General features: G+C 40.6%; 2 protein-coding genes across 5 annotated transcripts; one reads left to right on the plus strand and one right to left on the minus strand.

Moving 5' to 3' along the window:
• Positions 1 to 432: 432 nt before the first annotated feature.
• RB195_016080 (uncharacterized protein) lies at positions 433 to 13,942 on the minus strand (the record flags this gene model as incomplete). Of its 3 annotated transcripts, XM_064207077.1 has the most annotated exons (14): positions 2,014 to 2,177; positions 2,415 to 2,487; positions 4,817 to 4,906; positions 5,258 to 5,344; positions 6,291 to 6,370; positions 7,154 to 7,332; positions 7,955 to 8,015; positions 9,131 to 9,187; positions 9,410 to 9,466; positions 9,696 to 9,776; positions 10,630 to 10,702; positions 11,229 to 11,318; positions 11,676 to 11,709; positions 13,743 to 13,942. In XM_064207077.1, the coding sequence occupies 14 exons, from the start codon at positions 13,940 to 13,942 to the stop codon at positions 2,014 to 2,016; spliced, it is 1,326 nt and encodes a 441-aa protein (XP_064062957.1). The 3 variants fall into 3 exon arrangements, with proteins under 3 accessions (XP_064062956.1, XP_064062957.1, XP_064062958.1); XM_064207075.1 differs by lacking the exons at positions 7,154 to 7,332; positions 7,955 to 8,015; positions 9,131 to 9,187; ... (4 more) ...; positions 11,676 to 11,709; positions 13,743 to 13,942 and adding exons at positions 433 to 563; positions 6,473 to 6,497 and having other exon boundaries at positions 2,058 to 2,177; XM_064207076.1 differs by lacking the exons at positions 2,014 to 2,177; positions 2,415 to 2,487; positions 4,817 to 4,906; ... (2 more) ...; positions 11,676 to 11,709; positions 13,743 to 13,942 and having other exon boundaries at positions 7,140 to 7,332; positions 11,229 to 11,249.
• Positions 13,943 to 13,975: 33 nt separating this feature from the next.
• On the plus strand, positions 13,976 to 14,374 carry RB195_016081 (uncharacterized protein; the record flags this gene model as incomplete). Of its 2 annotated transcripts, none has more annotated exons than XM_064207078.1 (1): positions 13,976 to 14,374. In XM_064207078.1, the coding sequence occupies one exon, from the start codon at positions 13,976 to 13,978 to the stop codon at positions 14,372 to 14,374; it is 399 nt and encodes a 132-aa protein (XP_064062959.1). The 2 variants fall into 2 exon arrangements, with proteins under 2 accessions (XP_064062959.1, XP_064062960.1); XM_064207079.1 differs by having other exon boundaries at positions 14,006 to 14,374.
• Positions 14,375 to 15,467: the final 1,093 nt, after the last annotated feature.

Here is a 15,467-nt window from a genome sequence, read left to right on the forward strand (position 1 = left end):
AGCAGACTAAGCCCGTTATTATGCATCATGATTATTGTTGAGCAAAGGAGACTTGCCTTCGCTGACCTTATATGTTGAAGTTACTTCATATTTTGTTTGGTTAATCAACAGCGACTTTATCGTGCACATGAATTCTCATATTGTGGCCTTGGATATTCGAACCATTCACTTATGAAATTAAGCAGAGAGTAAAAATTGAGCTATAAGCACTTCTCTGCTGATGTTATCATATCATTCCAATACTTCAAAGATCGCTCTCCAAAATGATCTCAGATTCATTTTCATTTGAAAAAAAAATTTATTGGAAGTCAACATCTTAAATGTTATATGAGGCAGATAAAGCAGATTCCGATTTCGTTGTGATCTTTTAAGGAGTCTGAGTCATCTGGCAAGAAAAACAAAAGTAGTCTATTCAAGGCTAGGTAAAGCCATTCAAAAGTACAGCAACCAAACGATGTACATGTAAAAAATTACGAAGCATGAACAATGCAGTCTGGGAATTTGTCCTGAATTTTTTCCTTTTTCACTGCCTTCATCTTTTTTGAAAGCGTCCTTGGTGTGATCTAAAATGCAGAAGGAAAACTCCGAAGCAAACCGATATTAATTCGTTACTCAAAGTCTGGGCCAGTAGTAACGTTGCAGCTTTTCTAGAGATTTCGAAAATGTTGGTTCAAGAAGGAATTCGTTACTTTTCTTTTGAAACCAGTAAACGTACTTAGAAGTGAAATGTGTTGCCCAAATTCTACAAAAGATTGGTAGAGAGTTTCGTGACCGATAAAAAATCCTTTTCGATGTTTTGTTTCACTGATTCTTATTTTTCTAGATCACTGAAATGGCGTGTCAGTTGTATAGAACAGAGCGTTTCCGTCAGTTCCTTTTTCCATTCAATCAAGCTCATCGCTGAAGGTGCTCGTGGGATTTTTTCTGTATACAGAAGGCATTGGATGGGGTGTGGGAACCACACAGAAGAACAACAAAAGGAACAAAAGGCAAAAAAAGCACTTAAAAAAAGCAAAAAGAGAAGAACAACTCGGGATGTAGAAAAACCTGGTGAACGAATGGAGAAAAGGGAGTGAAAAGCATGCCTTAGATGAATTTGAGTAAGAGTATGAGTGTGATTCGTATTCGAGGTCGAAAATCCTTTTCTCTTGAGCGCGAAGAGCGCGAGAAGCACCGGTCTTATCATTCGATTACATTTGAAAACGTCGTGTTGAAAAAAAATGGAGGAATCAAGGAAAGATAGAAGAGTGACGATACAAAGTTCTTCTTTCTACGTACACTTCAAAGTTCGAAAACAGAAACGGCAAGGAATTATTCAGACAAATTTAGATATCGGCATCGCTGCTAGTTGCGTGAACTCGCTCTATTCCTTTGTTGTTCTTGCTGCTATCCCCCCCCCCCCTCCCCTTTCCCCCAACGATATCGCATCTTTTTCCAAAGTTGATTCTGCAACACAAGCGAAAGCGCTATTGCCAGTAATTTTCGGTGTGCACCAACTGCCTAGTCAAATTTTGTCACCATCCGATCAAACGCCTCATCCGCCCAACAATGAAACTCCCACGTTAACCGTTGGGCCTCATAGCTACCAGTAGAAGATAACATCGTACCTTAGGATCAGCTGACTATCCTTCCACTGCTAGATATCTGTTGTGAGGTGACTAGCGCAATCAAATATCAGCCTTAAATAAGGCGCGAGTTCCCGCGTAATGGAGAGGCATTCCTCCGTGCGATTCATATTTGGACTCTTGGAGTGGATCCAAAAAGCCTCCAGAGCCTTGCGCGCCGCAGTGCTAGGTTCGCGCGCCAAAATGTATGTAACGCCAAGATATTGTAGCTATGAAGCCCAACGGTTAACGTAGGACTTTCCTTGTTGGGCGGATAAGGAGCTGATCGGATTAATCCCGTTCGATTTCACCCCTTTCAGGCTCTGAAGAAGGCGATATTGCCGAAACGTTAGCCACGAATAAAGGATTATAACAACCTCGTGTCCGACTCCATTAAAGAAGAAAATTATTAGTGATGATTTCTTTTTGTCATAAACACGAAGCAGGTGGCACCTTCAACTGTTCCTGGTTTCCTGGTTTTTTTCATGTCCGGCAGCAACGGTCCCAATTTCCCCTCTTTTGTTGTGGTCATTCTCTGAGTTGTTGTTGTTGTAGACTGGAGAGAACGATCTTCTAAATTTGTTGTGTAAGAAAACACTATAAAATTGACATCGATTCATAATCGATTAAGAATGATTCGTCTAACTAAAGAGTGCGACTATAAACTCGGATGTTCAACACTGCGGCGAAAACCAGCTGCAACGATTCGTTAGTCGGTCCTCATTAAGGATCCAGCTGGCAAAGAATTTCCAGAAGAATACTTTTTTCTTCTGGAGACCCATATTTAAGTGAAAGCAATTTGCTACGTACCTGGGAAAGGATTCCGAAAACATTCAGGATATGATTCTTCAGTTGAGTAATCTGGTGATGACTTCCAAATTTCCTGTTAAAGCATCACTATTTGTGAATATCTTGCTACATAATAACGCGCTTAGTCCGTGCTCGTTTTTCTGTTTGTTAGGAAACTACCCCATAAAGAAGTCAAACTATGCACCAAATTTGCACCACCCCTTGACAAGCAATTGTTTTGCCACTAAACTACTGTCAGTATCTGAAGAAACACGTATGAAACACTTAATGACACAGATTCCTTTTAGCTATTTATTGGGGAGAGCGTATACTACATTACGAGTATGTTCACCACCAATTTTACAATGCAGTAAAACTCATAAGTGCTTTAATTAAAAATCGGTTAAAATCAGTAGAAGTGATCAGTCCTTAAAGTATACAGATGGATTAAAAGTTTTAGTTCAATGCGTCCATAAATGATAAACTTTCCGCATTCTCTTTCAGTATGTTTTTTTATGAAGTTTTTCAAAAGTGCAGTACCTTTTCCTCGCAGAACTCAAGAGAGACTAAAAGTTGCAAGAAGTAGCTGTAGTTAGACATTTTCTCCACGTTTTACTGATGTAACATATTTACCACACATATACCACATATGTACCACAAACGTCCGTGTCTACCTCTTTATTGTTACTGTCTAAACTGAGATCTTGCACATCATCACATATTTCTGCCACGAAATAGTGTAGTCGGGGTAGGGCGGGTCTCACGACGTCAAGTGGGTGTGAAGATCCCAGAATGGAGCTAGAGAAGTTCTACGAAGCTTCAATTGTGCGGTAGTACCAGCAAGCAGAAAGATAGGATAGAACGATTGTGCGTGTCTTTTCGCCCCAACGCCGGAAAGTAGGAAGAAATAAGAACGTGGTAAGAGGTGTCGTTCTCCAACGTTCTGCTTTCAGATTGCTACGCCTGTGCAGCAAAACAGTAAAATAGGGTGGCACGGGGCCAAGTACATCAGGTAGACGAGCTTGCTTTAGAAGGCAGCAGAAGGTATCCCATGTCGTTATGTGAATGAGCTGGAAGCAAAAAATAAGGTGGTGGGGTAGTACGAGTCATAAAAAGATAAAGGATAAAGTTTCTGGCGTTAATCAATCCGCTTGGGATGCACCACCACGTTCACTTCAATTCAGAAACGTTTGTGGAGTTATTTGATTTAAAATGTAGGCTGCCGGCGTTAGAATACAGGAGGACGAATTTTACGACGTTGTAGTGCGTCCTCGCCAGAAGACAGTAAAATGGAGTGAGATGGGTTGCATGTGGTGCCAATTACCGAACTGTATTCTTCCGCATGCCCACTCCGCTGTACGTGACCTCATATTGCTTGCCAGGTGACTTCCGCAGAAATTATATGAAGCAAGTAGCTGCTTACGTGATGTGACGTAGGATTTTCATCGTTAACAGTATGGTGGCGTTCAAGTAGTTTGGATCACACCATTTTACATTAACCGTTGAGGATGAAGAAGAGAAAGCTCAGATGCTATATCGGCATAGATGGAATGTGCGTCATGCTCTAAAAAAACGGGCCTATTCTGTCGCGTGTGCATATGCATGTCTGTTGAGGCAGGAACGACGCCGTGATATTGGAGCGCTGACGTCAGAAAACACTGCGAAATGCACATTTGGTAGGACGACGAAAAATTGGAATCAATTAGGTAATACGTCCAAGCAGGTTTGTCAAGGGGTGAATGAAACGTTTTGGAAAGTTTCCTTTCGTGTGTTTCGTTTCATCCCTATGTAGGCATGCAAACAAATGTTTCAATAGTGGCTAACAGATCAAGAGAATTGATAAATTGTCACTGTGATGTCGGCGTTCACGTTATTAAACCTTACAGATTTCCTTAATTCTATGTCAGTTTCTGGAGAAAACGTGGGAACATCCAATGCTAATAATATAATAATGTTTTCAAATTCTAGCGGTACCAAAGGAATATAGGTATGAAAACAAGTTTGATTCTCGAAGCCAAGTGCTGACAACTTTAGGAAAAAAGTATTGAATTTTTTATCAATGCCAAAGCCTCTTAGAAAAAGAACGGGAAAGGAAGTTGCGAGGGAAAGAAAACTTCAGTTGCAAAAGTGTATACTACTATTAATTGCTATTGATCAGAGAAGACAAGCGAAATGTGAACTACATACAAGAAGTGTGAAGTTCGGCGTTAGCCAGATCGGTCGAAAATAATTCGACTAATTTCCGGTAAAGTATTAGCAGTTGTTCATTTGGTTTAAAGAAGAATTTGGGGCGCAATCAAACAAAAATATGAGATATGTGCTGGATTTACAGAGGAACCTCAAGTGAATGTGCGGCTTAACTGGTGCAATTTAATGAAATTCACTCCAATGGCAAATAAATGAAGAAAGAATATAATACTCACACGGATCGCAGAAATATTCATGTTGCACAAATTAGTATTGCAATAACATGCAAGCGCATGCTCTGTTGGAGTACACCAGGGCTGTTCGAACTGCAAGTGATGCTGTTAAGAAATTAGTAGAAAGCACTGTTGAAGTATATTTGAAAGTAAAAACAGTGAGAATACAAATGATAAGAGTGGATGAAAATCTTGTAGAATAAAATCATGACATTCATGATCATGCAGGAACTACTCTTGAGAACAAAACGACAGCGTATAGAGAAAATCGGGCAAACGATTTGCGCAATTTTTTTTTGTTTTCTTAGACGTAATCAATACTGAGTCTGAAACAAGATGGATAAGGTTACTGTAAGTTCTTTGACTACAATTTTATCTAACCACGAAACAACATAGGATGTTCAAAAAGCTTCATTGAGTTCAGTCAAAAAAAAAAAAACTCACATCAGCATTGAATTGATCATAGAACCCTTTTCCCTCGCAGGGCAACTCAAATACCACACCGCAGTACTTTCCTCCTCGGACTATCCGCTGAAATAAAATCTGGAGAATAGATGTGAGTTGAACACAGTGTAAGCCTAATTCCATTTTACGGGAGCTGTAAGTGTGAGTAAACCGTAAATGCTCGCATCCAAAATAAATCTGAATCGGATGTTCATTGATAGAGATGTACAAGAACTGAAATACGAAGGAACTAGCTTAGGTCACAAAGTTTTTTTTTGTTTCCCGAGACCTGTCACGAGTCCTTATTTGTTCAGCCACAAAATAAACGCATCAAACTAAGGACATTTGCAGAAACATGGAAGAGGGTATCGCATTTCTAGACTTTTCTTTCTTTTTTCCTATTTTCAAAGCGTCTGTGTATCCAGATTCTTATGATATGATCGTATCGTTAGCTGCTAAGGCTGAGTAGTCCTAGCATGAGCCAAAGTAACCTCTATCGAATATATCAAATTATCGAATTAACTGAAGCAGAACCATACAACACTGCATTTGTATTATACATACTGCGAAACTGATTAGCAGAATAAGAACAGACAGAAGACCTAGAATCAGCCGTTTCGTTACCAAAATGATACGTTGAAGACATATTCACGGGATCCCCTGGAGAAGCTGTCACAAAATTTGCTTTTGTTTTTTGAAGATAATCATTTGCACAAACTAAATACATTATGAGCCACAATCGGTTAGAGGTCCCTTGTAGCCAAACGGGTCGATGGTTAGAAACCGCCCTAGTGCAAACCAAATATTTCATCCCTCCGGAGTCGACGAATTCGTGACACACTTGTCTGGGAGGACAAAAACTGACGTTATCTTCGGGTGGCCCCCGCAACTCATAGGTATAGTCCAATACGCGTTGCAAAATCTCAACGATTACGAATTGCTGTGAAACGCATCCCACGTGGATTGACACACCAGTGACTTTATCCTTTATCCTTTAAAGGCATTATGGACGTAGCATTATGAAATAAAGTACCGATTTTGGTTGACCAAGTGCACCAACGTAGCACCGAAGTCCCCATGTGTCACGAACAACATATAGAAGTAGGGCTTGAGCTGAAGCAATAAACTTGAAACAAGTTTCGGCATTGAAAAGAATGGTGCAAGCAATTTTTCTTTTGAGAATCCAGGCTCGAAAACCCAAAAAGATCTACTTACAGAGAATTGCACAACCGCGCACCATACTGCTGCGAACAGTAACTGCCGCTTCACTCACTAACATCCCTCTTCAAGATTGTTTTCACCGAATTATGACCGGGTGGAAAAGCATGTACAACATGTTTTCGCGGAATATTTGGTAATTTCATCGTTTCAACCATTCACTAGTTCGTTCGTTAAGTTTTAAATTGAAATCAATTCTGAAGTCTGGAAATTGCTTACTTTATTTCACCGTATTGGTTTATCCTCGCATTTTTGTGGAACACACCAATTCGAAAAAAAAAAACCGAAGAAAGTATGAATAAGCGTTTGGTTGGTTTTTTCCCCTTCGCGAACCAAGAGTCTGATGAGGTGTAAAGAACTCGGTTTTCACAAACTTCAAAGTTCTGTATTACCGAAGAAGTAATTCAATAACATCAATTATTCTGGGATTAGCAAGCATTGAATTTCAACCTCGATAGTAGATAAGTTTTGATCATTTTGTGTTCTTTTGCGACCAGCACCTTTTCCATGTTATTAACGTTATTAACGAAAACCAGAATATTCATCGGGTATGTAGGAACTTTATTAGGTAACAATAGCGTCCATAACTAGTAAGCGGATGATTGAAAGGTTTTCTGTAATTTGTAGAATTAGCATTCTGAGCATATATTTGTTGCATTTGTTTCTATCTTCTCCCACTCTTCCTTGCGCGGTGGCCTTTTCTTTTGGGAGGTTTCCCAGCCATACTGCCGGCCGATGCTTTCCTGGTACGTCTTCTTCGATCTCTTTTTGATTTAATTACGAGGCATCCGATCAAGATCGGGATGATGGCTATCAGGAGAATTGCAGCGACAATAGAAAGGATCACGAAAATAATGCTGAAAAACGTATGATTTCTTAAAGAAGAAGAAGAAATAAAGGCACAACACAGAAAAGTATTCAGGTAGGTATTTTGGTAGGCATATGTGTAGAAATTGCACCTGCGTGAAGCAAAGTGCACATACCAAAAATTTCAAATTCAAGTTCTACTAAGTAGATTAGATCTATCTACTTTCCACAAGGATTGCGTTTCAAATTCTCTACATTGGATGCTGATAATCATTTCTGGTTCACGCACACGTTCACCATATAAAAATTGCAAATTGAGGAGTTGTATGACTATTAGAAGAGTATATCAAGCTCGTAACCGAATGTTTTGAATGCTGCACCGAACTGTTTTGTTTTTCCTAGAATTGCAAGAGAATGCAAAAATTAGTAGACTTATTCCATTAATCCGTTTTTCTTCTCAGTAGTGTACTGAGATCGCCTTTAGAATAAGCAGAAAGAGGGCAGAAGTGTAGTAAATACAACATCTCTCCAGACTTGACATTGAATTGAATTGAAATTGAAGATTTTAGTTTTTTTAGACATGGCATTTGAAGATGACATTTCTTTCTGCTGTTTCAGTGCGGATTCCAGCAGCGGAAGGGCAAAGTTATACGGAAGGCATAAATCGCTTACAAGTCGATGTTTGAATCATCGTCTTCGTCGAGAGAGCGTCCGTTGCTTCCTTCCAAAGAATCTGCAAGTTAAAAATGTGGATTTATTAGGGTCTCCTACTTTTGATTAATTTAAACCAAATGCTTAGAACATAGTGACCAAGTTCAGCAAATGATGTTCAAATTCACATGTTTTGAGTAAAGGTTCCATTTTAAAAGTCCGATTACAGCTGGACTGTATTAATTCTCTTCTTGTGGTTATGACACTAGATGAAATGTAGGTGCATAAATTGCCTATTGCTGCAAAAATGCTTGCAAATGTTGGATTTGCATCGCTAGCAAAGGAAAACAATAGCAGGTTACAAATTAGAAAGTTCGTAATTATGAGGCATATTCACTCGCACGGGATGGTGTAACACAGTCCTCAAGAGCTTTCGTTGTGGCTACAATCGGTCAGAGTTTCAAGTCCGCCCTAGTGCCAACAAAGCCTTTCATCCCTTTGGGGTCGATAAAATAGTCCCAAGCTTGTCCGAGAGGATAAAAACGTTGACTTGGCGCATCGGCTAGCCCCAGCAAGTCATTGTGAGGCGGGGTTACACGTGCATTCATAAACCTCAAACGAAGTCTGAGCTGGAATCGAAGGCGTAGACACCTCATCATAGCGACCGATAAATGCCGTGCACTTTTATCCGTATACGGGGTCGTAGATTACGAAGACGGTGGTAGTTCCGCTCACCTCTCCCTGCATCACTGCAAAAATCCCCTTCCAGAATGCTGTTTTGTACGACGCCATCTATTGCAACGCTCCACCCCTTGCGCCTCCTCCGCCCTGCGATTTGTCGAAAATCCGATTCGGACTGCCCCGATAGGTACTAAGGGGAGCTAGGCGTGCAAGGGTGGCGCGCTGCAACAGAAGGCATCGCACAAAACAGCATTCATACATTGCTTGCAGTGATGCAGAGAGAGATGAGCGGAACCACCCCAGTCTCCTTAATCTACGTGCCCGTATATGGATACTTCACCTGAAATCCGTACCACTTCAGATTCGTGGTATGCTGCCTTTAAGGAAACCAGATGGCATTTCAGATGGCCTTCCGTTCGTAGAGTCTTTGTAGCCATGTGAACGTTTTACCTGCCCAGCCAGATCTTGGATGAGTCCAAAGGTGTTCTTTGTTATAAACAGATAACAGTTTAGTACCTGGATGAATCTCGGTGGTGCTGAATAGGTTAATCGGTTCTGGCTCCGTTGTTGTTCCTGCAAATTGAAGATAAGGGTGCGCTAGATTCGAATAATAATGGATGAAGAAAAGGATTAATTTTGGATAATAATGGATGGAGATAGCGAACTAAATCAGATAAATCAAATTTAAACTTCGACATGGCAACAAATTTAGCTAAGTCGTACATATTTGTTCAGACCCAAAGTTCGAAGAGGTCCACAAAATGTTGTTTTTATAAACGCATAACAGAACAATACCTGTATTTCCCGTACTTTTCTCATCCTTCCTCGTCTGGTCCAGTGGGGTTGTTTGTGCTGAAATTAATTGCTGATTTCTTGTTCCAGCTACGAATGGAGATAATAATGTGCTGTATCTGATGTGTACATGTAGAGTATGATGTTGACGTCGATAACTCAAAAAGCTTATTGCAACTAATCAGTTGTATGCCCTCCAACCAAGGAGGAATAATAATTACTTAATGGGGAAAAGAGAGACATAACATATGAGAAAAAGTGAGAAACTGATGCTTCACGTAGAGCCTACCTTTTTCTGAAGTACTTTCTTCTGTGCTAATTACGGTGGTCTCAGTGTCGGTATCATCACCAGGCTGAGTGACGAATTTATCTTGAAGTATTCACGTATCAACATCAACAGATACAATATGAAATGGTGATTTAACGTTTGCATGAGGAACGTTAAGATTTTCGTGATTATTTCTACCACAAACTTGCCTTTGCAGACGTCTAAGAATTGAAGCAGCGTAATATAACCTCAAACACACTACTTCGGAACTGTTTGTTAATCTTTCTGTTGATTGTTGTTGTTGGAGTGTGTACTATTATACATCCGAGGATTTTAGAAAAGAAAATTGGGAGCTTTCTGACATTCAAGAGAACTGGATAGCTTTATATGTTCTTAATTGTTCCACCCCGTGATTTCGAACTTAGGACATATCTCCTTTTAGGCTGGCCGTACAGGATAAAAGATCCTAAGTCAGTCCATCGAGAAATGTTATTTTCCGAATTTTCCCTAATTTGATGTGTTCGCATGCTCAGTTGTTTCCTCAGTTGTATATTGCTGACAAATATCTGGTAACTTTGTTGTGTAAGTTAATACAATGAATTTGACCTCGGGAGCTACAAATCGCATTATGTATGATCCGTCTAGCTAGAGAAAGAATAAAACGTCTTGATTAAATTAAGAGTAATTTATCCTAATAGTTTATACTTATTGATGTTTTCTTGACTGAAACATGTATGACTAGGTTGTAATTAAAAATTTAGATTAAATCACTGCATGCGTATTATCCGTCGAATAAAGCGTAGATAACTTTGCATGTTTAACATCTTTGCGGAAAACGGCTTCAACAATTTGTTAGTTGCTTCTCATTAAGGTTGGACTTGGCAAAGAATTCGCAGGAGAACACACTATTTTATTTCAGGCAATCCACTTTGAAGTGAAAAAATTTGCCACATACCTGTGAAATTCTGCCGAAAACATTTGTGATATGAACCTCTGGTTGTGTATTCAGGTGACGACTTCCAAATTTCCTGTTAAATGACCAGTGTTCGTGAATATCTCTGTATTATGACGCGCTTTGTCCGTCTGTATTTGTGTGCGTTTGTCTGTGCGTCACGAAAATATTCCATAAAGATGGAAAACTAAGCACCGCATCTGCGCCAGCCCCTGACATGCGATCATTTTGCCACTGAACAACTGTCAATATCGGAGGAAATACGTGTGAAACACTTAATAACACAGAGTTATTTTAGCTACATGTTAGGGAGAGCGTATAATACGATACGAGTATTTTCACCTCCAACCTTTACAAAGCAGTAAAACCGATAAGTGCTTTAATTATAAATCGGTTAAAAGCGGTAAAAGTGATTAGTCCTTAAAGGTATAGGTGTAAAATCAAGTTCGGGAATTCCCGAAATAAATTACTGGATCCTTTAGAAAGAAAACTATTGAATCTTTCACCAAGCCTCATAAGATAACTTATTCTGAAGATGCACAGATTTGTTGCTACAATAGTAAACTAATGAGGAATTATGAATTAATGAATTGCATACTCACACGGAATGCTGAAATATTCATGTTGCACAAATCAGTAAAGCAATAACATGCAAATGTATACGGTGTTTTAGTACACAATGACCGGGTGACCTGGAAGTGATGATGTTAAGAAATTAAAAGAAAGCAGTGTGAAGCATATTTGAAAGTAAAAAAGGTGAGAATACAAATGGTAATAGTGAAGGAAAATTTTGCAAAATAAAATTATGAGATTATCATGCAGGAACTACTTTTAAGAACAAAACGACACTGCATAGAGGTAATCTAGTAGACCATTTGCGCAAAATTCTTACTGTTTTTTTAAACGTAATTAATACTGAGTCTGAAACAATCCTAAGATGACAAAGTCGGCTGTAAGTTCTTTTGACTGCAATTTTATCCAACTACGAAACAGCATAAGATGTGCGCTCAAAAGCTTGATTGAGTTCATTTTAAAAAGAAAAAACTCACATTAGCATTGAATTGATCATAGTACCCAACTCCCCTGCAGGGTAAACTAAATATCACACCGCAGATTCTTCCTAATGATGTCCGCTGAAATAAAATGTGGAGATAGATGGTAGTTGAGGTGTGAACGCAGTGTAAGCCTAATTCTATTTTGAGATAAAAACGCAAAGAAATGTGCTGGATCCGCAATGATTCATTTGGATATGCCGTGATTGCACACAATTGATTTCTTCGTCCAAATAGTGTAACACTACGACTGGATCTGTAAGTGTGAGTGAACCGTAAATGCTCGCATCCAGAACGACATTGAATCGGTTGTCCAGCGACAAAGATGTAGAAGAACGGGAAAACGAAGGTGCTACCTTAGGTCACAAAGTTTTTTCGTTTCCCCAGACCTATCATGAGTCTTTCTATTTTGTTGTCTCATTGTTCTCCCACAAAATTAATGTATGAGATAAAACAAATATTCAGAAACATGGAAGATAGTACCGCATTTCTATAACTAATTTTTGTTATTTTTCAAAGTGGTTGTGCATTCATATCTTTACGATATATTGTTGCTGCTTTCTGTCTTAACACGAGTGGTGTGTTAAATTTTCGAGTGCGACTAAGACCATTACCGATCCTTAATCGGACTAAAGTTTCAGGATGACATGATCTTCTACGGAGCTTGGGAAATCAAAGATAGGTGTAATCTATCCCCTCGAACGCCTTATTAATGCAAGTGATATGATTTGGAAAGCAGTCGCTTCCAGGACAACGTTAGAGAGGCAAAAGGCGATAGCTAAAATGCATAGCGCCTACCACCATAGCAATCGAAAAAATGTTCACACGAAACACGCTGACTCAGGAAAGAAAGCCGGCAGCTGAGCGATATCGAAACCCACATCTTGAGTGCAGCATGCGGCAGGTCAAACGAAACCATATCTCTTCTGTGCGGAGTAGTGTAGATAGTGAGTATCGTTGTAAATCCGTGAGCACGTCAGGAATGTTGCTAAAGCCAGTGACTATGTGCAGAAAAGTACAAGAACATGTGCATTTCTATTCACTATAACTGCGAGTCAGCAACGGTTTGTCGTCTCGCAGTGGCAACTCTGGGCGTAGAATGTGATGCATAACATAGGAACATCCTCTCCCAAGACGAAAAAATATTCGACATTTCAGAACTTTTAGAATTGAAATTCTCTAGTTCCCGGCATCGGAAGCTGAGGCTAATACTTCCCCACCGTACTGGAACAATGCTGGAAGGTGGTTTTCTGACCCACATCGGTTTTGGACGACCTGTGAGGAAATCCTACAACAGCAGCATAAGGAACAGTGTACTTCCCGATAAACCACACAAACAATCTTAGTATCCGTGCACTGCCAACCTTGCTGTCTTCGGACCTTGCTCTCACAGCGCAAAAATAGAGTCCGCAGATGCTACTTCTACCTGCATAATACCATCGACGATGAGTATGACTGATTCGTAGCACATCTTCACATCCTTAAAGATAAATCCGAAAGTTTCACAACTACAAAGATACTAACTGTCAGCTAGCTAGAATGACTCTGTAGTGGGTTATTGAATTGTGTGCAAAGAACAGAACAACCTGAGTAGCATTAGAGAGGCAAAACGCGATTGCCTCTCAATTCAAGTGCTGTCATTAGAACTTGAACATAGAACTTGATAACGTTTCAAAAAGTAGGCTATTGTGGTGAAGATTCTCAGAGGTGGCAACCTAAAGACAACTACTAAAAGATGTCCAAATCGATCTAGCCAAATTTTTAGAGAATTCTGTGCGCTTCCAACACGTCGCTTATGTCCTTTCTAACTGTATGGTATAAGACTCTGTAGTAGATTATCGAATTGTGTGCGAAGAACAGGACAACGTGAGTAGCATTTGAGAGGCAAAACGCGAAAGCTAAAATGACTGATGTTATGGCTGATTGAATGATGCCAGCGTGTAGCCGCATAAGCCGCACATAACTTTGAGCTTACATTGGTGCATGCACAACTTCTATAGGTAAGGTTCCCTTATTCCTGGAAAAAAATAAGCGGAGAAAAATCAGGAACAGTTAAGTTAATACCGCTTGCGCTGCTCTTCAGGCGTTAAAAGGGTTGACCCTTGCCACGTGAGCTGATGGCGTGAATGATCCCTCTTAAAAGTGGAAGCGATGATGAGGTACGTCTTTTCACATAAGTAGGCCAGACGGTCCCCGTTGTCCGATGTGCACTCCGCTGAATAATACCATTTTCCTAGCACATCGGATTGTTGTTCGAGTCCCATCTTCTTATCTTCTCATTTGCGTCGATTCCGACAATGGCCACCTCTTGGCTGGGTATTTTAGACATGTTCGCATTGATTTTATCGCAGGAGGCTGCGCCGAGAGTACCATCAGGGTGCCTCTTGACTGATCTCGAGTACGCCGACGATGTTGTAATATTCGCGGAAAGCACTACTAAATTTCAACATGTTGTCAATCTCGTATCGGGGTTTGCTGCAGCCTATGGATTACCTCTACGCACTGATAGATGCAAGCAGCTGTGTATTTCTTCAAGACCTCAAGAGGGAATCAGGGTGGAGGGACAACCAATTGAACTCGTCGATGAGTTTTGTTACCTGGGCTGTATGCTGAAAAACAATGGCATTCACAAGAAAGATATTCAGCAAATATGCGCTAAGGCCGTCTTCGCATTCACCCATTTCACTTCGCATTGAAATGCTGTCCCCCAACACCAACGAATTCAAGCTGCGAGTCTACATATCTGCAGTTCGCCCTATAACGATGTGCGGATCGGAGACTTAGGCAGCACCATCTACGGTGATGGAGAAGCTTGACTGCGCGCAAAGGAAGCTGCTTACATGACTGGTTGGATACTTTTGGAGTAGGGTACGCCACAATTAAGAGCTTGAAGGCATCAACCCACGAATCTGAGGTGGTACGGATTTTAGGTGGAGTATTCGTATACGGCATAGTAGATCAATGAGAGGTGGTGATTCCGTCCATTTTATCCTAATATCCGTAAAAAAACGGCCCGGAAGATGCGGCGCATGGATGGCGCGCTCCAATCGAATTCCTTGTAGAATGTAGCGCGCCAGAACGCTCGAATTCGTATCTTCAGGGCGGTTTTTCACGGCAATTAGGAAGAAATGGACGGAATCACCTCTCTCTCCATAACCTACGATCTCGTACACGAATACTCCACCGGAAATCTGTGCCATCCCAGATTCCTGGAGTGATGCCTTTAACGCGGAAGTCGATGTGGTGTATCGGCGGATGACACATCGAAGATATCAACATCTTGCACCGCCATCGAAAGTGGCTACAGAAAATAGCATTTGCTTCTTTGTTCATATAATAAGAAGACCTGCAGATAGCCTTTTCCACCGAGTTTTGAGGAGTCTGCCGGATTCGATCTGGAAGAGGCACCTGGGCGAAAACGGAAGCTCTGGACTGAGGTAGTGAAAAGGACCTGAGGAAACTCGGCGTGGATAGGCAGTTCAGGCGAGACGCAAGATTTCGCAGAATATGGAATAGCGACGAATGGATTGATTCTGTGCAAGCTCTCGCAGAAGATTGGGGTTGGGTAAAGTCAAGGTCGACACACTTCGGCGAAGATGCTGGTAATCGCGTCAGACGATGATACTAGCCCGCCGATTGAGTCAAGTAAGTGAACTCATCCTTGTACAAGATTTACAATGCTCACGATATCACTACCATGGTATATAATAACGGGCTTATCTTGTTCCGTGTGTGTTTGAGTCACGAAATTCGAAAAGATTGTGCGACAGGTCCACCGGCGTCGGATTG

Source organism: Necator americanus, chromosome V (assembly GCF_031761385.1).
Source record: "Necator americanus strain Aroian chromosome V, whole genome shotgun sequence".
Lineage (NCBI taxonomy): Eukaryota > Metazoa > Nematoda > Chromadorea > Rhabditida > Ancylostomatidae > Necator > Necator americanus.